The sequence below is a fragment of the Candoia aspera genome, chromosome 1, assembly GCF_035149785.1.
Source record: "Candoia aspera isolate rCanAsp1 chromosome 1, rCanAsp1.hap2, whole genome shotgun sequence".
Classification (NCBI taxonomy): Eukaryota; Metazoa; Chordata; class Lepidosauria; order Squamata; family Boidae; genus Candoia; species Candoia aspera.
In genome coordinates this window covers 17361288-17388322 of record NC_086153.1, presented here as the reverse complement: position 1 = coordinate 17388322, position 27035 = coordinate 17361288, and the positions used below count along the sequence as shown (strand labels likewise).

Here is a 27035-nt window from a genome sequence, read left to right as displayed (position 1 = left end):
GATGGAGGACCCTGTGCAGCTGAAGGAGGAGGGGAATAAGTACTTTCAAGGCAACGATTATGAGAATGCTATTAAAAGCTACTCCAAAGGACTTAAACTTGCTAAAGATCCATCACTCCAGGCTGTGTTATATCGAAACCGAGCAGCATGTTTTCTGAAAAAGGTAAGGGATGTGTTATGGGGAGACGAGGGAAGAGTCTGCAAATACAGATAAAAAGTATGAGGAAAGTCAGGAGTCTACAATATAACACCTCTAGGAGGCAAGCCATCTGATATACAAATAGTATTTCTACCCTCAAAATGCCATTATCTCCCAAGAGACTCCAAACGTTGCACAGACTTTTAGTGGTCAAAATGCCATTATCTCCCAAGAGACTCCAAACGTTGCACAGACTTTTAGTGGTCTGGCAAGATCTCAAGAGATTTTGACAGATTCTCATGAGAATTCATGGGATTCAAGCGCTCTGACCTCCACCTGATGTTGGATGTTACAATGGCAGTGCTCACTAGGGATTCAGATAGTTGAAGTCTAACACATCTAGAGGGTTACGGTTGAGCCAGTTATTTGGCAATATATTTGAAAAACAGAACCATCAAACTGGAAGTTATCTTAGATGTCATCTAGTCCATAACCTGTTATATAATATTTTGATGTCAGCCCTTCAAGGTAGACCAGACTAGGAAACCAAAGTCATGTAGGCCAATACTACTTTTATTGTAAAGCTATAGTAACAGAATCTTGCGAGTCTGGATGCGTTTCTCCCCCACCCACCCTTTGTGTGAACTAGGGAGGGGCTTGTCTGAGACATTTACCTATTTTTTATTTAGTTAGTTTTATTTATTTATTTATTTTATCCCACCGTTATTATTTTTACAAATAAATCAAGGCGGGGAATATACCTAATACTCCTTCCTCCCCCTATTTTCCCCACAACAACTACCCTGTGAGATGGGTTGGGCCAAGAGAGAGGGACTGGCCCAAGGTCACCCAGCCGGCTTTCATACCTAAGGCGGGACTAGAACTCTCCTACTACACCTGATTGGCTCTTGGGCTGAGAGGGAGTGACTGGCCAAAGGTCACCTAGTCGGCTTTCATGCCTAAGGCGGAACTAGAACTCATGGGTCTCCTGGTTTCTAGCCTGGAACCTTAACCACTAGGCCAAACTGGCTCTCTAACCTATGTTAGATTCCTGCCCTGGACTCCAGTTTCTTTTATCTGACCATTGCCTTGGCAGCAGCTCTTTCTCCTATCCCTCAAGGCCATTCCCTCTGCCCTCTACATTTACATATTAATTTTTTTTAATCATCACTTATACAAACTAAAGATGGCAGACACTTTTTAAAAGCAGCATTCTCCATCATATGCATAGGAAAGATTGTTTCTTCCAAGTAGATGCCTTTTGGGATTCATGCATGATCTCAAAAGAAAACAAAAGCTGGCATGTGGCTTTAAAACAATTAATTTTCTTTAAGCGTTTTTAAACACTGAATTAATCCATTGGCCAGAACAGTTGCAGTAAAACTCAATGATGATTTTTTTCAGCTACAATTATATACTTACTTAGCTGTGAATAACCCCTTTAAAAGAATGCTTAATTCTGAATGAAGATGCATAAACAAGTACTCTAAATCAGGATACTTGTTTCCAAGGCCTCCACATTCTGTACTAATTTATTTGACAGTAAGTCTTATTGTATGTCAAGGGGCAGGTACAGAATTATTTATCTGAGCCCTTCATCCATTTCCTTCTCATTCCATTCTACTGCAATTTCTTTTGTTTTTATCCTCTGAAGTCAATCATTCAATTAACCATTTTGGAAATGAATAGGAAGGCCAGTCATCTAGTCCATTTAATAAATTCATAAGCATGAAAAAGGATTCTCATATATAGATACTGAAGATGATTGTCCTGTCAGGCAGTCGACTTTCAAAAGGTAAAGTGAAGAAGTGCAAAGGACTGGGGAGGGAAATAATTTGGTTCATGTCAAACTAGAATGAACATCCCATGAGCAACCTTCTTATCACTAATAAAAAATTCCTTTTTCTTTGAAAAACACAGGAGAATTATGCCCAAGTAGCATCAGATGCAACTAAAGGTAAGTTAAACTATGGCTAGGATATTCTGGATGAAAAGATGCTTCAGTAGGATTTGGATATAACAAATAGTTGAGTTTTAATCAATAATTTGAAGCTTTTGCTGTAGTTTCATGAATCCAAGAGAGAAGTTAAGTGTCTATACTCTATAATACAATAAATTATAGAGCAACCTAGTGCCCACCAGATGTAGACTATCTCATACCCAAATACACAACCTAGTTTTGTTTTGTTTTGTACTTTTGTGTGTCAAGTCAGGGGCTTCATGCCCAAAATAGGGGTCAGGATGAAGAAATAATACCTTGGATAAAATATAACTTGGATTTGGTCTATGGTACATTTATCTCAAAAGATAGCAGCACATGGGCTTGGAAGGTAAGCAAGGTCATATAATTCAAATTACATTCCATTAAGTATAACTAATATGGTTACTCTCCATTTATTTAATAATTTCCTGTCACTTTAACACTAAAATTTGGTGGCAACTTTTGGAAGGACTCCTGGGGCCACATCTAAAGTCTTGAGGGTCACATGCAGGCTTGGGGCTTCAGGTTGTAACCTCTTGATCTAAGAGGCTACCTGTCTTGCTATGAACTTGGCCAATAATCAAGATTTGCTGATATTTATTATAGCAAAACCAGTGGGTTCTGTTCTTCACACTCTGTTACATACAATTCTGCACCCTATCCAAGTATTGCATTTGGATAGGTAGAAAACATGTAACAACTAGATGATATAGAAATAGACGGAGCAAGAAGAGGAGCCAGAGGCAATTCTTCTCTTGGTAGAGCTCCCAGGCCAGCATGGCTGCTGTCAGATATCAGCTCAATTTTGTTATTATTTTCCATCTAGCTATTGACATCAACGGTTCTGATATTAAAGCTTTATACCGACGTAGCCAGGCTCTGGAGAAACTGGGCAAGTTGGATCAAGCCTTCAAAGATATCCAGAGATGTGCCACCATTGAACCTCGGAACCAAAGTTTCCAGGCGGCCCTTCGACGTCTGGGCACTAACATCCAGGAGAAGGTAAAAGAATAGCAGGCTTGACACACTTATCTGATTGGTCAGACCATTTCTTTCTTGTGTTGGAGGTGGATGTGTTCTGTATGTGCATGTGGGCAGTCCTGAGAGCAGGAATCTGACCCCAGTAATAAATGAAGCAGCTTTTATAACTATATCAGAATGGAGATTTATTTATAGGAAATAAACAGCAGGGTTAGGCAAAGCCTAGCACATAGCTAGCTACATCCTACCAAGAGGAGAGTCCAAGAACATTAGCTCTGTGCAGGTGTGCCTGGAAAGAAAGGCAGAAGCAAAGGACCTCATCTGAGCAGGCAGTGCCATAGACAAAGAGGGGCCACAAAGTGAGTCCTCAGCTATCTAGTTACTCCTACTGTCTCCTTGTGAAAAGCCAGTGCCACCGAATTCACACTTCCAACATCTTATCTTGACCAAATGCTACCTTGCTGTCTGATAATTCTGGATCTGGCAATGCCAAGATCCACCAGGTCTAGGGTTGGGGAATAAATTTTTTATCAGAAAATTCCCTTGTGCATAATTTGTCAGCAGTTGAATGTTGTGATGGGCAGGATCAGCACCAGCAATAGATGGAGTCACACTCAAATCTGGGCTGACAGCACCAGGGCTCATAATTCCACAGTGTTTACCAAGGTTGCTCAGACTGGAAGCACATTGGCCAATGCTGTGGGAGAAAGGTGACAGGGCCTCTCAAGAAGAGTGATGCAGTGCAGTACAGTTGCTTCACTTCACCCTTAGAAATGAGGAGATCTTTTTTTTTTCAGACTAACTTCAAAAAGGTGTTTCATTTGAACCTCTGTTGGAGCAAAGGACCTGTTCAAAGTTTCACACACAATTTAGTGCTAGTTCTGTTTTTGTAGCCAGATTCCTTCAGGTAACTCACAGGCAGAGCATGAAGGCAAGAGATCTTTTCCAAAGCCTGTGCTCGCTTACAGACGGTCACTGCACAGCTTGATGTCCTACAATCCTTGTCTACAAATAACAAAGCTGGGAAAATCTGCGGCCTGTTGATTTGATCAAGAGAAGATCAGCTCACCAGCAGGGAACTAATCACTGTAATCTACAAACACCAAGGAGGCTGCTGAGAGGAATGAGGAAGCTTTGTTGCTTTCTGATTCCTCCAAGTGAAGCCGCTGAAGCCTGCTGGTTTCTTGCTGCTGAAAATCATGATCCGCACAGCCACCAGCAGAAAGGGAATTGCTTCTCCCTCTGTCTCAGCCATCCTGATCAGGACCGCTGGGAGAAAGGGAAATGATGGAGGTGTGTCTGTCGGTGTGTATGTAAACAAAAATGCAAGCAACAAGCACACAGATATTCGGTACAAGCAACTAAGGCAACCTTTGGAGCCAAAATGGTTGTCCACCCTAGTTTACTATTTTTGAATATAGTGTTCCCATTTAGCTTTCACAGCCAAAGCTATTTCTTACACCTTTTCCCCACTTGCCCAGTCCTAGTTTGGCAGTCCAAAGTAGTGCTCAGTTAATTCAGAAATTGCACTACCAATATCAACTGTTTAAATCTCCTGCAGAGCTGCAAACTGAATGTTGGGGATACTTTGATTCTGGATTTCCTGCGTTAAACATGCCATGAGTTAGACTCAATGGCCTATAAAACCCCTGTGATTCTTTTAATGCTTTCTGTCATTCTCTTGACAGCCAATATTGAAATGAAAATTAAAATAATTGGGAAACAGTGTTTTTTCAGATTTGGCAACTTTAAGATGTGTGGACTTCAACTCCCAGAATTCCCCAGCCAGCCATGCTGGGTTGAAGTCCACACATCTTAAAGTTGCCATGGTTGATAAATACTGCTTTAGACCAAGCCAAATCCCCAAATGCAAGAGAATTCCTGGGGGGTTGGCACTCTGACAAATCAGCCATTAGCAAACATATTGAGATGAGCTCTGGTCATAATCATTCAAGATGAGAAGTCAAGGAAAGGGACAAGAGTCCTAAGTGCATCCTTCTTTATCATGCACTTATTAAGCAAAACCCAGATAAGCAGGAGTCAACACTAGATAAACAGGAACAGTCAAGGAAGATTCAGTACAGGTAGTCCACACTTAACGTCAGTAATTGGGACCAGAATTTCCATCGCTAAGCAATGCAATCATAAAGCGCAATGTCATGTGACTGCGCTGCTTAGCAACGGCAGTGCTGGCAGTCCCCAGTTACTGTTGTTAAGTGAGGACCATGTTGGTCGGTAAGTGAAGTCCTCATGTGATCACGCCTTCCAACCTCCTGCTGGCTCCCCCATTGACTTTGCTTGTGGGAAGCCAGCAGGGAAGGTTATTATGATCACATGGCTTCTGCAATGGTCAGAAATCCAGGCCAGTTGCCGAGTGCCCAGATCATGACCTCATGACCACAGGAGTGCTGTGATGGCCAGAACTTCAAGGATCAGTCGTAAAGTAGCACTCATTCAGCACCATTGCAAGTTCAAATGGTCACTGAATGAGTGGTCATTAAACAAGGACGACCTGTATCCCATTCAGGGCTAGTAGGACAAACTGTCATATATAGACAGCCAGCAAACTTCCCTCTCCCATCCACTGGTGATGTTACCTAGCTGTCAGGGCCAGCCTCTCTTCGCAATAAGACACAGACTCACTTAATGGGTATTAAGGATTTCTGGTTTATTGGAATGATAGCTGACAGATCGAAAAACGGGAACGGGGTAGGTAGTGTGGGGGTGCCCCTTTTATACCCTCCTGTATTGCCCCGGGCTTCCCCACCCCTCAATGCCCCGATCCCTCTTGATGGGATCCTTGATGGCTGCGTGGGCGTTTTCCCCGGTGTCCTCTTTGTCTTCCTGCAACGGTTGAGTTCTCCGGGGCACCATGTGCTCCTTATCTTCACTCCTCTGACGTCTCTCTTTTCAGTTGTTGATGGGATCATGGGTGTGGGTGTCTTTGGGTGCTTGTTTTAATCCCTGATTGGATTATCTTCTTCCCCCTTTTCCTTAATGATCATGATCCACGTTGTGAGGCTCTTTGTGCCTTGCAACGAGGTCATGACACTAGCCCGGTGATGAAAAGTCTGCAAGAGGAAAAGCCAAGTCAGAGATCACCAAGAACCCAAAAAAATTAAATAATATTCTCTATTCTTTCCTTCGTCTTTGATGTAGTTACATGTTCAATTCTCCACTGATGCTAGAGTGCAGCAAATGTTTGAAATCCTCCTGGATGAAAAGAGTGAGAAAGAGAAGCGAGAGAAGGTGAGATTCCTTAATGCGAACCATTCCTTGCTGTCTTTGACTTCATTTGACGAAGGGTGTTTTTTTCACTCTCTTGTTAATTGTCTGGGGGGGAGCTCTGGTTGGCTCTATTGCTCCCTGCCTCTACTCAGTAATCCAAGCACAGCAAGAGTGAAGATAATTACATAGTGTACAGAGTAAAGAGGATGACCTTGACAGAAATAGGTGAGATCCATTACCAAAGCAACAAGGCAAAAAATATGGCTTAAGCCCAAGTCATGCAGAAGGCATGCAAAAACACCTCAGGCAGACACCTCCCTAATTCACAGGATTATTAGTGGGGGAGGAGATAAATCACTGTCAGACTTGCAAGAAAACATCTCAGACAGATACCTCCCTAATTCACAAGAGTATAAGAGGGGGAGGAGATAAACTACTGTCAGACTTGCAAGATTCTGTTACTATAGCCAATCTTAATAAAGGTAGTTTAATCTTCTGGTGACGTTGATTTCTTGGTCTTGTCTACATCTTGGGGTTGACATATAGCCAGCTTCAGAACAGTTTGCAGGAATTGGGGAGTGGAAGCACAGAAATTCAGATCATACTGAAACATGAAAAGCCATTGGATGACTTGGGCATATTGGTCTTTTACAACCTTACCTACCTTATAGAGTTATTATGGACTTCAAATTGGAGGAGGGGTTATACCACCTTGAGCTCCAATCTTAACATTCATTCAATAAAATGAAATAAATAATGGTGGGTATCTGAATTTATGGTCCTCCCATTCCTTTGGCTGTCTTTTTCAAATCAGGCTGCAAACAACCTCATTGTTCTTGGCCGAGAAGAAGCTGGAGCACAGAGGATATTCCAGAACAATGGCTTGAATCTGCTTGTGAAGCTGATAGAAACTAAAAATCCTGAGCTGATCCTGGCAGCAGTAAGGACCCTTTCAGGGATGTGCGCAAGACACAGAGCACGGGTAAGAGAGGAACATGTCTTGAAATCTCTTTGTTGCATGGATTGGCTTCTGATCAGGAGGAATAAAACAAACAGTGAGTTTTTCCAGCGTACTCATGGTGTCATGGCCACCATCTTGACTTTTTTAACCCCTATGGATGCCCCTGGGTCTCCCAGAAGCATTTTAAAGTATGCATCTACAAAGTAAAATTGGCTCCCTTTGCATAATATGTAGCAAAAAATCAGGTCTAATAGCACCGTTTCCAACTAACAAATTTTATTAAAAGGCAAAAGCTTTCATGATCTGCCTTTTAATGATATGTGTTATTCAGAAAAGATGCTACCACAATCCTTCTGATTTTTTGCCACCGTAGACTAACATATTGTAGGAGCTGTCCCCCTACAGTGTTTCCATAATGGGTATGTGGGTGTGTGAGCACACACGTTGCAAAACTCAGCAAATTTGCTGTGGCATATGCATGAGAACCCAAGGACAGATAATCAGACAATAACTATGTTGTGTTCTTTACTTGGGTAGGCCACTGCCATACTCCACATGCTGGGGATCAACAAAATCTGCTTGTGGATGTCCATAGATCATGAAGAGATCTCGCTGGCAGTCTCCAACCTGCTGCAGGTCATCACTGACTCTTTAACTGGAGAAGGCAAGAAGGAAGAACATGGGAAGGAGGATGCCCTGGTGCTGGGTAATTATCATTGGAGGAGCCTGCCAGCCTTGCTAAGGAGTGGTGGTTTTTCATATGTGATCTTAAAACCCCTTGTTTAGCATGGAAAAATGCAGGGAGACTGTCACACTTTTGGGGAAGCCATGAGCTGCATGCCCTTGGAAGTAAACTTGGGGGCTGAGGCCTGCTCTGGTCAGGGCCAGAGCAAAAGCGATCTGTCCTGTCCCTTCTCTGATACTGCCTTTTCTCTCATCCCTAGCAGTGGCAGAAAGGATTTTGTGTGGCCCTCCTTCTTACTGGTTTTATTGCTTGAGTGGAGGCCACGTCATTTTGCCTACTCTATTCTGGCTCCAGGGGCCACTTCTGGCTGTTGCCACTACAAAGGTAGAACGGGACTCACTACCAACACTGCCATTGCTTTGCAGCACTGGTCTGGGACCAGACTCTTAACTGATTGCTCCTTCCTGCATCACCCTATAATCTTAGATGTTCCAGAGTTGTTATGGAGTTGGGTGGCTTTATAAATCTGAGAAATAAATAAATAAATGTTCCTCCATGCTTGCAACCTCTCAGTCTGTACTAGACATGGATTTAGCACTCTAGAGAACGTTAGACCTCTGTTCAGAAACAGCATCGGACACAAGTTTAGCAATGAAAAATGCTAGAAGTAGCCCAACTGACAGGTCAGCGGTGCAGAACATCTCCATGCCTGCAACCTGTTGGTCTGGCAGCTTGACAGGTAGCTAGACATAAATACACATGCCAGTCTAAGCACCTACATGCACTTGCCCAACCCCTCTCCACTCCACGTTAAGACTGGTGGCTCTTTTCCTGCCAGTAGGCAGTGCTTAGTAGAAGGGGAGATGAAACCAGGGAAACCCCCAATCCCTTTCCATAACCTGCCCAATATTAAAACACTATGTCAGCACCAGTCACTCACTCACCAGACTCATTATTATGGCAGAATAGAGCTCAGCAATCAGAGAAGCAAATTTTAAGTCTGCATATACCTGTTGAAGGACCGGTGGGTAGCTCTTTAACATGGCCACCTGGCTCTGTCCTTAGCATTTACATCAGCACTAGAACACCCTGACAGTTCCAATGGCCCCACCTTGATCATACACCCAGCCAGTGATTTGAACAGTTTTATGCTGACTCTTTCTGTTCTGGAAAATAACAGCTTAAACAGTTTTTCAGCTTAAACACTACAAGCAGTTTGGTCAATCTGAGGATGGTGATTGATAACAAGACAGCTGATTTGGTGTAGGAGTCAAAAGCATTGCACTGGAAACTAGGAGACCGTGAGTTCTAGTCTTGCCTTAGACATGAATCCAGCTGGGTGACCTTGGACCAGTTGCTCTCTCTCAGCCCTGGGGAAAAAGGCAAGGGCAAACCACTTCCAAAAATGTTGCCAAAAAACCTGCAGGGACTTGTCAGGACTCAAGACTGACTGAAAGACACCAATTCTGGAAGTTGAAGTCTACATATCTTAAAATTGCCAAGGTTGAGAAACACTGGCCTAGACTGTGGAACGGGATCTAGGAAGATCTGAGTGCAAATCTGTACTCAGCCTTGAAGCTCCTTGTGCAACATGGGCCAGGGACTCTCTCAACCTTCATCTACTCCACTAGTGAAGGAGACCAAACATAACCCAAAGATCCACACAAACCTTAGTACCTATTGGTATTATGGTACTGTGACTATCATCGCTTCTCTCCAAAATTCTGGAAACTATTGTCTGCTGAGAGTAGTAGATATTATTCATAGTCATTGGGGGCTGTGTGGACCTCTCAGAGATAGTTCAATTTTCTTCATGATCTTTTCAGTTTCTTCTAAAATAAATTTTGTGTATTTGTACAGTTTTACTAGTAGAGATACAAAAATCACAAGTTCACCAAGAAATCAGTTAGCTACCTTCTTCTTCTCCCCTCCTTCTCTTCCTCCTTCTCTTCTTCTTACAAGTAGGCACAAAGAGACTAGATGCTTACCAAGTAGTAGTCTCCTTATTTTATAAAATTAAAATTTATTTAACATATAGCTTAAAATTTATATAAATCATAGCGTTTACTTTAAAAAATCATTAACTATATTAGTCATACTCTATTTTCTAACTGTAATGCAACAATTCCTTTTCTATGAAATTCCTGATTGCTCCTTTACCCCCCCTTCACAAAGTGACTATAGGAACAATTTGCAGCTCTAGTTATTTCAGGTGCAAAATAAATGAAGAATTAACCATTTCTCATTATTTGACCTGGAAGCTGCTCTGATTCACCATAAATTATTATGCAAATGGCTATTTGAAAGCCAGGGGAAAATCATTTACCTAAAATAAGCATTCTGGCTCCTGTAGATGTCTACCACCATTGAAGTTCTAATTTAAATAATTTTGCCTGATGCTGATTTCTTCTTTTTTACAGACACAAAAAAGGATATGAAGGCGATCATCATTCATCTTCTAGACATGCTTCCCAGTAAAAAGGTATCTGGACAAGGCCGGGACCGGGCTCTCAATTTACTTAACAAGAACATACCAAGACAGGACCAGAGAATCCATGACAACAGTCGCACTATATTTGTAATTGACAATGGTAAGCAATGCCTAGATCAGCCTTTTTCAACCTTTTGACCTTGGAGGAACCCTTGAAATATTTTTCAGGCCTTGGGAAACCCCTGCGCATTCAGGCTCAAATGTGGGCCAGAAGTTACAACATTATTACATTTGTTCCATATGTAGGCCTGTATATATGCACTAACAGTGTTCTTAAACTAAAAATAATGAAACATACCTCTTTAAACTGAAGTTGCCTGAATTTGAAATAATTTTTAAAATAAATCGAGATCTCCAAAGGAACCCCTAGTGACCTCTCACGGAACCCTAGGGTGCCACGGAACCCTGGTTGAGAAACCCTGGCCTAGATGGCAGCTTCTCTCTTCCATGTAGGGTTATGGCTTTATACTCTGGATCAACACTTGGAAGTCAGCGAGCCGAATCTGCTTTCTATCAGCCAATTCAGTCAGTTGTCATTTCAAACAATATGTCTCTTGAAGGCCACAGACCTTCAAAACTTTTTACCAAATGAATTTTTAGAATGATAGGAGAACATTATTAAATGCATAACTGGAAATTCACTATACTGTGGTTACTGTACTCCATATTGATTCATTTTAAATGTAAATGAAATGAAATTAGATTTAGCTTTTGTTCTGGTCCCACCTGCTCAAAGATCAAATGTGGCCTTCAGCCCAGAAGAAGTTGTAAACTTGGAGGCTGAGTTAGGAATTTTCTGCAAAGAATGCATTTCCATACCGGACTGGGATCTTCAGTGCCCGAATGTATATAGGTGAAAAGAAAATCTATATTCTGAAAATAAATTTAAAGGCGGAAGACAAAGGTTTATTATATATCATGTAAGACAAGGCCTCTTGGAATAGTTTCTACTCCATCATCCTGTTTCAGACAGAAAACAAACTGGATGTCTATGAAAAGATAATAAACAGGGCAAAAAGGCAATATCCTTCTTCCATTGTTGTTCCCCAACAAATAGTATTCAATAGTATATTACCTCTGAAGCTGGAAGCTCCATTATCAATCATTATAGACTTTCCGTCCAAATAAAATTTGATGGCTGTTTACATAGTTTTATGACTCACTTTTTATAAGGAAATCCATATGTTTCACAATAATTTCTCAGAAATGACATAAGAAGTTTTGTTGTCTAGCAGATGTATCCTTAGAAGAAGTCTGAACTTCATTTTTATATATGAGCCCAGCTTTCAATTTATCCCAACATTTTTCAGACTACAAATCTAATAGATTGTCTTTTTGGATTTTAACTTAAGCTGACTCTGTATCCTTTCTATCTTCCTCTACCTCCCCCCCCCCTCATTTCCTCAGGCCTAAAAAAGATTTTGAAAGTTGCTGGCCAGATTCCAGACATGCCTGACTGTCTCCCTTTAACAGAAAATACACAGCTCACAGCTTCAGTTCTTCTGAACAAATTGTATGATGACTTGCGATGTGACCCAGAAAGAGAAGAGTTCAGAGTCATCTGTGAAGAGTACATCAGGTGAGTCCAACCATGGTGGTTCTTGGCTAGCTGAAAATTGATGGAGTTTTTAAAGGTTAATAAAAGAACTCCAAGCAGCTAACAACAGTCTTGCAAAGTAGAAGCATGAACCCAAAAAGAAACTTGCTCATTAAGCTTAAATATGTTCAGAAAAGAATTCAGTCTTCACACAGTAGTTAGATGAAGAGAAAAAAAAGGTAGCTTACATTTATTCAGTAGATCTGGATACAAGCAGCTTCATAGTAGAAAGCGTGGAAATAGAAATGTCTGTGTGCAAGCGAGATGAAAGGACGAGAGTTGCATTCTGCAGCACCTCCTGCTTGCAGGTGTGCCAAAAGGTTAATGGAGATTGTTAATTCCCAAACCCAAGAAGAAGGAGGAAGTGGAAATCAGGTGACCCATGTGACATCCCACAAGCACAATAGAGATGCGTTTATTAGAGATACCTCCTTTCTATGCTTATGAGACAATGCTGGGTTTACCCCCTGATAATTCCAACAAAAATTGGATCATGGTCCTTGAAGTTTTTACAGAAAACAAGAGAAACAGAACTCAGCAATCCAATGGAAGAAACTTCACAGAGGTAGACCAGGACTCAGATGAGATATAGTGGGATGTGTCTTGTTGATTGACTGGACTCAGTGCAACCTAATTTTGTCTCCGTGAGTTGTTTGAACCTCTTTTTCCCAGATTGTGGAACTGAAAGTCTAACTGCCCATTTCTGAAATAAACCTGGCATTGCAACACCCATCTGCTTTTTATTACTGGTGTTTTAAAACACTCCCTTTCAGGTCTCAGCCTCATTGACCTCTCTTATATGGTCATTGGGTAGATTACAAATATACTGAATAATGTAATAAAATAATAATTTAAATCTCTGAGTAGGAATCAATGCATTTTCACTTTAGATGTGTGGCACTCCAGGTGAAGCTGCCATGGTAGAGCCTTTCTGACAACCTGAATGGGAAGAAAACTTTTCTGTACTAGATCCCCTTTTCTGGAGTGTGTGTGCATCCAAATAGGCAACAAATAGGGTTGTACTGGAATCCCTTAATCCCTAAGTCTTTTGTTTCACCTCAAAAAGAAAAGGGGTTGTTTTGTTTCTGGAGAGATTTAAAAGTCTAATATCCTTGAGAGACCAGAGGAGAAACAGTCACAGCCAGGGCAAAGATCAGATAAGGGACAGCTCAGTCCACAGAAGGAATGGGGGTAGGGAAAGCATCTTAGAAGGGGCCCTCCCTAGTTCCCTGGAAAGTAAAGACAAGGAGGGAGAGATTTGCCTTCAGAATTGCAAAATTCTGTTACTGTAACCTCACATGAAGGGTAGTTTTAGTACTCATGGCTTTGGCTTCCTGTCTGGACTACAACCTCAAAAGGCTGACAAGAGAATGGAGCTTGAAGAGATGGAAACTTTAAAAAAAAATGATTTTAAAGGCTCTTAATATGGAATAAGCCATGTTAGCAATGGGGAGAGGGGGCAGGAACCAGGATACACAGACAGAATTTTAAATACGTTCAACTAAATAAATGGTGTTTGGGGAGTAAATGGCTACTGCTGCACCTGTTATGTTATATAGGTGTGTACCTTCATTGCTTTTGAGAGCTTTATTATGATTTTTATTTTTTATGATACAAAACACTGGGAACTGTTTTCTGAAGCTAGTGGTATATAAACATCAAAACAAAGCAAAACATAACATAACATAATACCAACTGCAGGGAAGATATGAAGATCCCCAGAACTTTTCATTTGCAAGTTATTATAATGGCAACACTGAGTAAATGTTGAAGCCATGACATTTTTATAATGGAGACAAACTTAAACGTATTACTGTAAGATTTTTGGTGCACTGTACCTTCTCTTTATAGCATTCCCACTAATTTGGATGGAGATTAGCAGAACTTGCACACAAAACACACAAAACCTTTGACAGCGGGGTAAGTTGCGACTCCATCTGTAGTTTACTGTAGAAGAACAATGAATGGGAAGTGCTGGGAACCATTCTGAGAGAAGAAAAGGAATCGCTTGATAACAACATGGTATCACATTCCCTGCTATGCTGAACCGAAGGACAAATATTACGCCTGCCATCATCTAACCTTAACTATGTGCTTTTCCCTGCTTCTAGGAGTAAAATTGACCCCAAGGATATGGACAAGACTTTACATGCCATCCAGACAGTGTCTGGAGTTCTACAAGGACCTTTTGATTTGGGAAACAAACTGCTGAGCATGAACGGTGTCATGGAGATGATGGTGGCACTTTGTGGCTCAGAGAGAGAGATTGACCAGCTAGTAGCTGTGGAAGCTCTCATCCACGCCTCAACCAAACTGAGCCGGGCCACGTTCATCATCACCAATGGAATCACCATGCTGAAGGAAATTTACAAGAAGACCCTGAACGAGAAGATCAAAATCAGAGCTTTGGTGGTTAGTTCTCTTAGACCTTTATCCTAATCTGCTTGATGGCAGTCATCTGAATCAAGCAAAGAACCCTGCTCATGTATTTGTGCAAACTTTAACCAGTTATAAATGAAGTTTAATTAAGTTGAAATCTATGTTCCTTACTGGTGGCACTAATGATGAGCAGGGAGCAATTGTTACAAGTCCCAAACAAAAATTGGCTCCATCACAGTTCCCATTCTTGGGATAAGGCCAGATTAATTTATGAATCTATCTTAGACTAGACAGAACTGTAGTCTAGGACCAATTGCCTTGGGTGATAGTAGCTCCCCAAATTTCTATTAGGGAGAAATCTCTCTCAGACTTGTTACCACAGAGATACATTTGCATTGCCAAAGATAGAACTGAGGCTGTAGAGTCAGTCATCAGTGTGAGTTAGTGTGGAGTTTGCTCCCTGTTTACAAACTGTAGCTTGCCCTGCCAATTTGGTGAAGATGTGGTTTTCTCCTTGGTAGTTCCTTGATTGGGGTATTGTTTTCTGCTTGATTGCTTGTCTGGTGCTAAACCTTGCTTAGCTGGGTGTTGGCTGCTGGACAAGATGTGTTCTGGTCTTTTTGTTTCCCTCTTAGCTTTTTTATTGTCCCTTCTGAATGGTGTGTAATTATGATAATATCTGTGTGTCTATTGATGGCTGAGAAGCTAAGAAGCTAAGCAGGGATTAACACCAGACAAACAATCAAGCAGAAAACAATACCCTAATCAAGGAATTACCACGGAGAAAACCACACCCCCACCAACACTGGCAAGGCACACTATAGCAAACCCACACTTACACACATTGATGATGTTAGCTAGCTGGGTAATGAAATGCCTGCAAGCAAACAACAGCTCAGAGAGCACCAAGGACTTCACAGTTCAGCCCTGAGCTACAGATACTCTCTTCTATAGAACTGAGACCTTTGATAATGTACTCTGGCAATGAACAATAATCCTATCCAAAGAACCATCTTATATGGAATCACAGCATTGCTTCATTCTGATTGCAAGCAAGTCTCCCAGGTCTTTGGCAGAGAGAATGTCTCCCCATCAAGATCACTTTAAATAGTTATTTCAAGGATTGTGGAATATCTGAGCCCTCAGCATAAAAAATGGGAGCTCTGTTACTAAGCCAAGGCCAGGGTGAAGCATAAATTTTTTGGAGGAGAAGGAGATAGTCCAAGAGCTGCAGAAAGCCCCCAACCCCTTGTGTATTGTCTCAGAATCCCCCAAAATCACATCACTAGAATTTGGTGGCAATTCTCTAAATTATGCAGGGGAGATTTCCCACTAACTCTGGGCAGAAAATGAGAAGAAATAGGTTAATGAATTCTCTGAGAGGCTTAATGCATCTATTGAGGCAAAACATAATGTCCCCAAATTGCAATCCTCTTAAAAAATTAATAAAGAGTAAATGCCACCCCTTTCTCCTATGGAAATCTTACTCCCATGCTTTCTGCAGTCCAGGGCCAGCATAATGTCAGTCATAGAAAGGCCAACATCATAAAAACCAAATGCATGTGGAATTCCAAAAGGCATTGGCTGGTCGTTCGAAGAATAATGATGCTGAATAAAAGAGACTTTTAGGGTCTGACCCAACAGTGTCTCTTTAGTTTTTCTTCTTTCAGAGTTTTACAGTTGCTCTTGTTCTTTTAACAAGTTGATCCTTTTAATCTGTCTGGATAAGCAGGCGCTGTAATGGAATTCACCCAGAGTTAATGCAGAAGCAGAACAAATCTATTTTGGGACCTAAAGATAATAAGCTTATCTCAGCTAAAGACTTACATCCAGGCCTGAATCTTTCAGCCTGAGAAGCTCTACATTTGTTGGTAAAGATGGTATCCTTCTATCACTCAAGGGATAAAGATGCTTTTGAGTTGAGCTGATTACTACATGGACATATCTGTGAAGTTTTTCTTGGCAATGAGGAAGTGATTTGCCATTGCCATGTGCCAGGATATGTTTTCAACTTCCAGTCTAGCCTACAGTCCTGGGATTAAATAAATTTCTCACTGGAGTCTGTTAACAGATATCCCATCTATCTTTTCAATTTTCTTGCTAGGGGCTTTGCAAACTGGGCTCTGCTGGAGGAACTGACTATGGCCTGAGACAATTTGCAGAGGGATCCACTGAAAAGCTAGCAAAACAATGCCGCAGGTGAGTGGAAGGTCTATTTTGGGCACTGGGGTCATAGGGAAGCAGTTGAATGCCTGCCTGCCTGCCTCTCTTCCTTCCCTATCTTGTCTGCCACAGTCTCCTGCCTTGTAAGGTCTGGTAGGGAAGCATCTTGTTTGTCTTGCAACTGCTATCTGCTTGCTGTTTAAGAAGAGAGGAAAAACTGTAGCCACAGAGCTAGGGTGACTAGTCTTGGTGACTGTTTTTGACTCCTTCTCTACAAGCAGCATAATTTAATATCTAGGTGTTAGGGAGCAACTGTAAAGGAATGCTATAGCTCTTCTGTCCAGACTTGTGAGCTTCCAGAATGCACTGGACTGGCCACAGTGTGGGCAAAATCAAGGACTATACAGATTTCAATAAAGTATCTTTAGCGCTGGTATGGGGTTAATACAGAATCTTGGAGATTGTAAGAGGAGTTTCCCACTCTTGTTTACAGTGTTCCTTACAGTGGAGTCCCTTTGAATGATTTGAAACACTTTTTTCTAGGTTTTTGCCACCTGGCCTAAGTTGCTGTTTATGAGATAAGCTGCCAACAGACTTGTCTTCTGTTTCCCTCCCTCCCTTCATTTATTTCAAACATTCATATAGCTGCCCAGCTTGTACCAAACTCTGGGCGGTTCACAACCAAGAGATAAAGCCATACCTATGTGCCATGAAAATATTAAAACCAAAAGATACTGAAACCAAAAAAGGCTGGCACCATAACTAAATGTAGCTCACCCTATCCCACAGCTTGGGAGTAAAGCCAGGTCTTGAGTGCTTTTTTGGAAGGTTAAAAGGGTGGGGGCCTTCCACACTTCAGGGGGAAGGTGTTGCACAGGGCAGGGGCAGGGGCTGCCACAGAAAAGGCATGCTTCCTAGATCCAGTAAGATGGCAACATTCAAGGGAAGGGACTAGGAACGTGCCCACCCTATCCAATCTGGTAGGATGGGCAGATGTTCTTAGGGAGAAGTGGTCTCTTGATTGTTTACACCTCCTCTCCCTTCTATTCCTTTCCCAGCCTTTTCACACAAGGCTAGATCAAATAGGCCATTATCCTGATCCACAGGATTCTTCTTATGTTTGTATAGTGAAGGGGCAGACAGACTGGAAGGAAATCCCCAATTCTCAAGCAATCAGCTTCTCTCTCACCAAAACATCTGTCCTGCTAGAGGCGTTATAATTGTCTTGTTCATTCAGATGGCTGTGTAACCCCACCATTGACACCCGTACTCGAAAGTGGGCAGTGGAAGGTCTTGCGTACTTGACTTTGGATGCCGACGTGAAGGATGATTTTGTGGAAGACGAGCCAGCCATGCAAGCCATGTTTGAATTAGCCAAGGTAGGAAATCTAGACCCTGGTTTGCTATAAGTCCCCATTCCCTAGGCCTCAGGGAGGCTATTCTCATATATCAGGCAACCAGATGGAGAGAGCACTCTCATCTGAAATGCCTGGTGGTACAATCTGAAATTCCTCCCTTTGGCTGCATGCAGACAAGCGACAAGACTATTTTGTACTCTGTGGCCAGTGTCTTGGTGAACTGCACCAACAGCTATGATGTCAAAGAACTTGTCCCTGAACTTGTCCAGCTGGCCAAGTTTTCTAAGCAGCATGTGCCCGAGGAACACCCCAAGGTAGGTATCATCTCTCTCCTTAGGATCACCAATTTGTCTTGATACTTAAGATGACGCCATCCACTGGCAGATCTTGTTTCTCTTTTCTTTCCATAGGACAAAAAAGACTTCATCACAAAGCGAGTGAAACATCTGATCAAAGCTGGAGTCATCTATACCTTGGTCTGCATGGTGAAGGCAGACAGTGCTATTTTGACAGATCAGACCAAAGAACTTTTAGCTAGGTAACTCTTTTCTTTTTCTTTATAAAATTTCCACCCCACTGAATTATGGTTAAAAAAACCCAATTTAACTCAGTGACATCTTTTTAGGGTCCTAGAAGAGAATGAAATATTATAAGAGGGAATTGGTGCAGTTAACTAACTAGATGCATTTGACATCAGTCTTAAAAAATTTGGATTCCAACTTCAAAGATTGGTAATTTTAGGGTGAAGGTAGACATAATTTGTATTAATTGTGAAGTTTGAGAGGTATACTATTTATCATATAGCCAAGACAGCACCATCCAGGAAGTAGGGCAGTGTTTCTCAATCTTGGCCACTTTAATATGTGTGGACTTCAACTCCAGAATTCCCCAGCCAGCTGGCTGGGGAATTCTGGGAGTTGAAGTCCACACATATTAAAGTGGCCAAGATTGAGAAACACTGAAGTAGGGAATAGCAGTGCTCCACATAGGAGAATCCTAAGGTTTGCAAAAGAAGATCCAGTGCAAAAATAATTTTAAAAAATATGATACACCTTTTTCCCCACATCAGAACAGTAAATGGGAAGATGGTGCCAAGGTTCACACATCCTGTTAAACCATAATGTAGTTTTCTTGATTTTGTATAGCATGCAGTATCAGCCTTGACATTCTGACTTGTAAACGCTATCTTATGGCTTAATGTGATATGAGTAGCCAGCCAAGGTGATTTAATGAATCCATCATGCTTAAGCACACCATGGCTTAGGAAACACATACATTTGCTCAGTGGTTGTGTATATTGCACTGAAGGCAGGGGAAGGGAAGAGGGCAAGGGTCAGCTCAAGGGTTACTCTGCTAAACTGGCTTTTCAGGTCCCAAAATAGATTCAAACTATATAAGAAAAATATTCTACTCTCTAAGGAAAGAAAAGGAGAGGAAGATGTGGAGAATGTGACCAGCAGCAGAACATGGCGGGTAAAATAGTAGAGATGACCAAAGGCAGACACAGTGCATCAAGCAACAACCTAAGGTTAAAACAAACATTTACAAATAGTGCAGGAAGAAAGATTGGTTACTGCTCAGTAACCACAAAATGAGTACTGAGTATAATTTAGAAAATGCTACAGAAAATTGGGGAGTGAAGGGTTGAAATAAAATGAAGTATCCTACAACAGTGGCACTTGGAATGAAATGTGTCCTGCTGTTTCTACAGTACTTGTATATTGTACAACTGCAGTCTACTATGTGTTGTACAATCTACAGTTCTATATTGTTCGACATTATATAGAAATGATTTTAGATACGTTTGCTGCATTCCAAAGCATATTATTAAGGAGCACAATGGGTGATATAATCCTTTCTCTCAATCTATGTTGATCTTTCGTGCTTGAATTGTAAGCCTGATTGCTGTGTCACCTTGTTTAGTAAAGGTAAAGGTTTCCCTTGACGTAAAGTCCAGTCGTGTCCGACTCTAGGGGGCGGTGCTCATCTCCGTTTCTAAGCCTTGGAGCCGGCGTTGTCATAGACACTTCCGGGTCATGTGGCCAGCATGACGACTCGGAACGCCGTTACCTTCCCGCCGAAGCGGTACCTATTGATCTACTCACATTTGCATGTTTTCGAACTGCTAGGTGAGCAGGAGCTGGGACAAGCAACGGGAGCTCACCCCGCCGCGCGGTTTCGAACCGCCGACCTTCCGATCAACAGCTCAGCGGTTTAACCCGCAGCGCCACCTTGTTTACTATTCCATAAAATCCAATATACACCAAAAGGTAAACCAGGAATAGGAATAGGAGCTATAATGAAAATGGTTACCTCAAGTCTCTGTTCCTTTCTGGCAGAGTTTTCCTTGCTTTGTGTGAAGACCCCAAGGATCGTGGTACCATTGTTGCTCAAGGGGGTGGAAAGGTAACTTATTGCTACAGTTTCTTCATTTGCAACAGATGGGCTAGGTTCACAAAATGCACTTAACCAGGTCAAAGATCTAGTGACCACCACATCATCGCTTGATGTTGTGGCATGGTTCACACAAAGTGCAAAGACAATGACCAAGTTCCCATGCACAGTTCTTACCACTAGGAAATTTTGTAGATTTTCTGGCTGGGAAGGTCGCAAATGGTGATCACATGACTGTGGGATGCTGTGACCATTGTAAATGCTTGATGGTTGCCAAGTGCCCAAATCACAATGATATGACTGCAGGGGTGCTGCAATGGTCATAAGTGCGAGGACCAGTCATAAGTCATTTTTTTCAGCGCCATCATAAGTTTGAATGGTTGCTAAATGAATGAGAATTAAGCAAGGACTACCTGTACTACTGTCAAAGATTGAATCAAATCCCATAAAAGTAGCTTGTGTCACCCTCATCGATATAATTTGATTGTAATTTTAATATTAATTATAGGAGCCTGAAAAAAGTAATATTTATCCCCTTCCTTCCTTCCTTCCTTTTTCCCTGCTGTCACTTCCTCCCTCCCTACAATAATTAGGAACTATGAGAACTATTTTGCTTCATTTCTAAGATGCTAACACAGAAACTAAACTGTTTTCCTTTTCTCTGTGCATTTGTTTTCCTTTGGTGCCATGTCTTTCTGTAATAGCAGAAACTGTAGACTGGGATATAAATGATTTCAGTATATTAAATGCTTATATTATAGTTTCTTTCTCTTCATCTTTAGGCCCTTATACCACTGGCCCTAGAAGGCACAGATGTTGGCAAAATAAAAGCATCCCATGCCTTGGCCAAGATTGCTGCCATTTCCAATCCAGACATAGCATTTCCAGGGGAGAGGGTGAGTAAATCCATGCATCCTGCAGCATCTTTATAATGCAGTAAAGCAACAGAGGGAAGAGGCTGCATTTCAGTAACTGGAGAGGGATAGGGATATATATATATATATATATATATATATCCATATATATATATCACACACACACACACACACATATATATATCTCCTATATATCTCCTATATATATCCCATATATATATATCCTATATATATCCCATATATCTATCTATCTCCTATATATCCCATCTCTCTCTCTCTCTCTCTCCCACATATATATGTATATCTCCCATATATATATATATATATATATATATGGAGCTGCCTCATAGCAGAGGCAGGCTTTTGAAAAAAAACTTATCTTAGTGTCATCTAATTTCATTGCCAGCAGCATTCCCAGAATCTGCTTTTACCAGATCAGAGGGACTGAACCTGATTTCTTCTCTTTGCAAAACAGGCATTTTAACACCTAGCTATATTTCTCTCTAGGATCATAGAATCATTTAATGTAAGGGTCCTTGGAGATCATCTAGTCCAATGTTTCTCAACTTCAGTTTCCCAGTTTTAAGATGTGTGGACTTCAACTCCCAGAATTCCCCAGGCAGCATGTTGGGGAATTCTGGGAGTTGAAGTCCACACATATCTTAAAGTTACTAAAACTGGGAAACATTGATCTAGTCCACCTCCTTGCCTAATGCACGATACCACTATTACAATATGCCCAGCAGAGAACTACCAGCCTCTGTTTAAACACCTTCTGCAAAGGAATCTGCAACGTCCCAAGGCAAAGTGTTCCACTGATGAACAGCTCTTCCTGTAAGGACCTTGTTCATGATGTCCAGCCAAAATCTACTTCCCTGTAATTTGAATCCATTGTTTCCTGTCCTGTCTTCTGGAACATCTCTGAACAATTCTTCATCTCCTATATGACAGCCTTTTGGATGTTTGAAGACAGCTATCATGTCCCCTACAGTCTTCTCTCCTCAGGCTAAACATATCCAACACTTCCAACCACTCCTCACAAGTTTTTACTTCCAGGTGTCAGCCCTTCAGGGTAGACCAGATTAGGAAACCAAAGTCATGCATGCTAATACTACTTATATTACAAGGTTAGAGCCATAGAATCTTGCAAGTTTGAAGCGCTTCCCCCCTCCCTCCCTTTATCTTTGTGAGAACTAGGGAGAGTCTTGTTTAAGACACTTTCTCAGGTTACAATTTTGGCCAGAACTCAGATTTCCTTTATCTGACCGTTGTCTTGGTTGCGGCTCTTCCTTTTCTTACTCAAGGTTATTCCTTCTTCCCATTACACCAGGCCCCTCACCATTTAGATCCTAGGTTGTCTATTGCTTCCATCCTAGGTGTATGAAGTTGTGCGGCCCCTGGTCAGTTTACTGAATACTGAGCGTGATGGGCTACAGAACTATGAGGCATTGTTAGGACTCACCAACTTTTCTGGAAGAAGTGACAAACTCAGGTGAGACAACTCATTGTGTTTAGATTTTTTCTAAGGCTGATCCTATTTATTAAGAAAAACCTTACCATGTCTGTCTATATCATCACAATTTTTCTTATTAACCAAAAATGTGGTGATTTTTTTTCCTCCACTATATTTTGTCATTCTGTTTGTTTCCTTGTGATTTATTTGTCTGTTTGTTTGTTTGATCTGTAGGGCCACCCATGTGGGTGGCTCACAAAAGTTAAAAACAACAATCCAATAAAAACAACTTAAAAACCAATATACAAACATAAAAAACTATCAGTAACCACTTTAAAACAAAAATAACCATGATCAGTGGCATAATCCATCATTGCGTCAAACTCTACACAGCTATTGTAAAAGCTACCCACCATTGCTGGACCCTTAAGCACAGTGGCAGAGCCATGTCTTCAGGGTCTTCCTAAAGGCCAGGAGGTCAGGGCCAATCTAAGATCTGGGGGGATGATGTTCTTTTAGATTACAAATCTCAACAGAAGCTTTGCTGTTAACTCTTATATGGCGTATATCACTGTATTTTTTAGACACTTAATATTGTAATAACAAGTGATCTAATCAGGAACAGCAGTAACCTGATCATTAATTAGGGCTCCTAAAGTTTCCTGATTCCATTATAGCAAAAGAAAAATTAATTCAACATTCAGAATCCTGGAAATTCAAGATTTTCCATGCTTTGTGACTTAAATATTTCCTTGAAATATGTAAGACGTATCTCACATAATCAGAGAAAATTGGAAGGAATGGATAAAAGGCATAGTTGGATGCCAATGCCCTGTATGAATCCTTCCTTTACCCCAACAAAGCAGATGAAATAAAGTGGTTTATACAGGTTTTCAAAGTCATCAAATTCAAGTTATGTAGGTTCTATGAGAAGTCCTGAACCAAGCTTCTAACAGAGGGACTTAAAAGAAAACTTCACATCACCATAGCAACTACTGCAGCATCACAGGAGTTAATACAGTATTAGTAATGCCAAAAGATCTTTTAATTACAGTAGACTCTGCTCTGGCCAATCTTTTGGCCAAGTTTCACAAAGCAGAGATTGACCTGTTGTCAGAGTCCCTATGAGTTTGGTACCTTTCATTTCAGCACACTGATATGTTAATTAAAATCCACACACTTCTTTCAGACAAAAGATCATCAAAGAGAAAGCTCTACCAGACATTGAAAACTACATGTTTGAAAACCACGATCAGCTCCGACAAGCAGCCACAGAGTGTATGTGCAACTTGGTGGTCAATAAAGAGGTATGCATTTCCATCTCCTGAAAATGCTGGTGAAGGGGTCTCCAGACCATAGCTCCATCATCTGGGAATGTTCAATATTACTGTATTTTATGGAGCATCCATTTAATTGATTTCCCTCCCCTCCACCCAGGTTCAAGACAGATTCATTGCTGAAGGAAATGACAGACTCAAGTTGGTTGTCCTGTTGTGTGGCGAGGATGATGACAAAGTCCAGAACGCAGCTGCTGGGGCCCTCGCAATGCTCACTGCAGCCCATAAGACACTCTGTCATAAGTTAACCCAAGTGGTAAGTCTCTTCTTGCTTTTCAGCCTCAGTTGAGTATGTAAAGATGGATGTTTAAAGTTGTTTTCAAAATTCCAATTCATTTTCTGAAAGTAATTCTGGAGTTCCTGCTCTTGATCTTTTCATGTACTAGGCTTTCAAGAACGTATCTAAATACAATGGAATACCTGTGCTCCTCAAATGAGAGGGGGCATCATTCTGCTGTTTTCCCTTTCTTCCTCCCATTTTTTCACTCTCATCCTCTCACAAGATCTGATTTGTGCAAATTGTCCCCAGCTTAAAATGCTATTGCACTGCTGGATTGGCCCAAAGCAATCCAGGAAGGAAGATTTTCAGGAGTATTACAACTTTAATATTTTGCCCCTTAAGGATTCCTGTTCTGTTTGGCGATGTGAATCTAGCCTCCATTAGTTCCTGTTTCCTCATGAAAAAGTGGCAAGGGGTGTGTGTGTGTCCATAAGCAGTTTCCCCATTTTCTATCTTTTAACAATAAAACTGCATTATAGTACGTTTTTTTTTTAAAAAAAGAGACTAAATCAGTACGTAAAGCCTTCCCGCTCCCTCACAAATGGGGAATAAGGACATAGTAATTAATAATTCTGAGAGTGCCTTGGACTGCAAGAAGATCCAACCAGTCCATCCTCCAGGAAATAAAGCCAGACTGCTCACTTGAGGGAATGATATTAAAGGCAAAACTGAAATACTTTGGCCACATAATGAGAAGACAGGACACCCTGGAGAAGATGCTGATGCTAGGGAGAGTGGAAGGCAAAAGGAAGAGGGGCCGACCAAGGGCAAGGTGGATGGATGATATTCTAGAGGTGACGGACTCGTCCCTGGGGGAGCTGGGGGTGTTGACGACCGACAGGAAGCTCTGGCGTGGGCTGGTCCATGAAGTCACGAAGAGTCGGAAGCGACTAAACGAATAAACAACAACAACAACAATTAATAATTCAGCATGAAGTTACCCTGAACTGAATATGAGCAGAGTCAGAAACTACAAGATAGAATCTTTTAATTAAAATTGCAGGGAAACATTGCTACATTACATGTTATTTTTTTGAGCAAATATTCTGAATGGATCATGACTATATAAAATTCCACTAGTGGCTATTACATTATTTTTATTTAGTTTTCTAAAAAGCAATGCTTGCCATGGTAACCATTTTTATTATATAAATAATATCCCGAATTATGATCCTTTTCACACTTTTCTAATAGGGCCCCATGAACAAAACTGCATGCTTTATGTGCTAATAATTCTGATTTCTTTAGACTAATAACTCTGATTTGTTTAGACAACCCAATGGCTGGAGATTTTGCAGAGACTTTGCCTTCATGAAAAGCAGGACATCCAGCACCGTGGGGTGGTGATTGTTTACAATTTAATCCACGCAGACCAAGAATTGGCAAAGAAGTTGGTGGAGAGTGAGATGCTGGAAATCCTGACCATCATTGGTAAAGAAGCAGATGATCCTAAAAGACAACATATTCTCAATGTGGCTCGGGAATGCCTTGTGAAGCTCATGGACTATGGGTTGATCAAACCCTTGTCTCAGCCATAAAGAAGCAAGGAAAAATAAAATGACGCAGATCAGAGATAAAGGAGAAATGGAATGAATATGTACAGGAGAAGTGATCAGAAAATTAAAAATTGTTTTCAAAGTTGTCACACTTTATGCTTTTGCCTTCAGAAATAATATCCAAAATAATTCCTAAAAAGTTTGCTTGGAGGGTCCCAAAATTTTGTCCTGGCTAACAAAATTATTTTTTTAAGTGCCTGCCTAGCCAAATTCTTTGACAGCAGGAAACCTCTAAAATCAGAGTACCTGATGTGGCAGTCAGGTATGCAATGTGCTTGGTAACACCTCAGTTGGTGCACACCACTCTTCCTGGTCTGACTGAATCTACAGTGAAAAAATAAATAACCATCTCAAGTAACTATCTTTATTTCCAACAATGTTTTACACCTCTTACAGACTCTAGGGGCCGTCTTAGAAAATGAAAATGATAGGGAGCTGCAGTCCAGTGAGAAAATCCAGAAAAGAGAAAAAAGGAAGGAAGAAGAAATTTCTGGAGACTGGGGATGAGAACTAGAGGAGGTGTTCCTAGAAACATATTGTCGTAGAATTACAGAGTTGGAAGAGAATTTAAGAGTTCATGTACGCCAACCCTCTCTTCTGTGTCTGATCCACTAAAGCATCTCTTACAGATGACCAGCCAGCCTCTGTCTAAAGACTTCTAGCAAAGGAGAACTTACCCCAACATGTGGTAGCCTATTCCACTGGCTGGCAGCTCATAGAGTCAGGAAGTTCCTCCTGATGTCTACCCTGAACCTCCTTCCTTGTAATTTTAACTCACTGTTGGTGGTCTTGCCCTCTGGGACAATAGAAAATAAGTGTCTCCTCAATTCCCTCATCCAAGTAACTGATTAAAAGGTTAAGCAGCACAGTGTCCAGCATAGAGCCCTGTGACATTCCACTCAGTACTTCTCCAAGCTGAAATGGAGCCATTAATGAGCACTCTGGTCATTCAGCCAACTGTGAGAACTTCTAACAGGAATGTCAACTAGGCCATACCTTATGAAGGAAAATATCATGCACTCTGATGAAGGCTTTGCTGAGGTCCAGGTACATTATGTCTATGTCATTTCTCTGATCTACTGAGCTAGTAACTCTATCAAAGAAAGAAATGAGTTACTCTGGTGTGATTTGGGGACACAACTTCAATCATTTTGTTTTCCGATAAATAGGTGGTTTC

At 41.3% G+C, this 27035-nt stretch overlaps 1 protein-coding gene across 1 annotated transcript; it reads left to right on the top strand.

The window, feature by feature from the left end:
- UNC45B (unc-45 myosin chaperone B) lies at nucleotides 1-26962 on the top strand. The gene is made up of 19 exons (XM_063298398.1): nucleotides 1-163; nucleotides 2060-2096; nucleotides 2947-3122; nucleotides 6261-6350; nucleotides 7144-7311; nucleotides 7828-7996; nucleotides 10396-10566; nucleotides 11874-12045; nucleotides 14175-14475; nucleotides 16547-16641; nucleotides 17843-17984; nucleotides 18137-18277; nucleotides 18374-18501; nucleotides 20303-20369; nucleotides 21140-21253; nucleotides 22609-22724; nucleotides 23875-23992; nucleotides 24123-24278; nucleotides 25574-26962. Exons 1-19 carry the CDS (start codon nucleotides 2-4, stop codon nucleotides 25838-25840), a joined length of 2790 nt encoding a protein of 929 aa, XP_063154468.1. The 5' UTR covers nucleotide 1; the 3' UTR covers nucleotides 25841-26962.
- The last annotated feature ends 73 nt before the right edge of the window (nucleotides 26963-27035 follow it).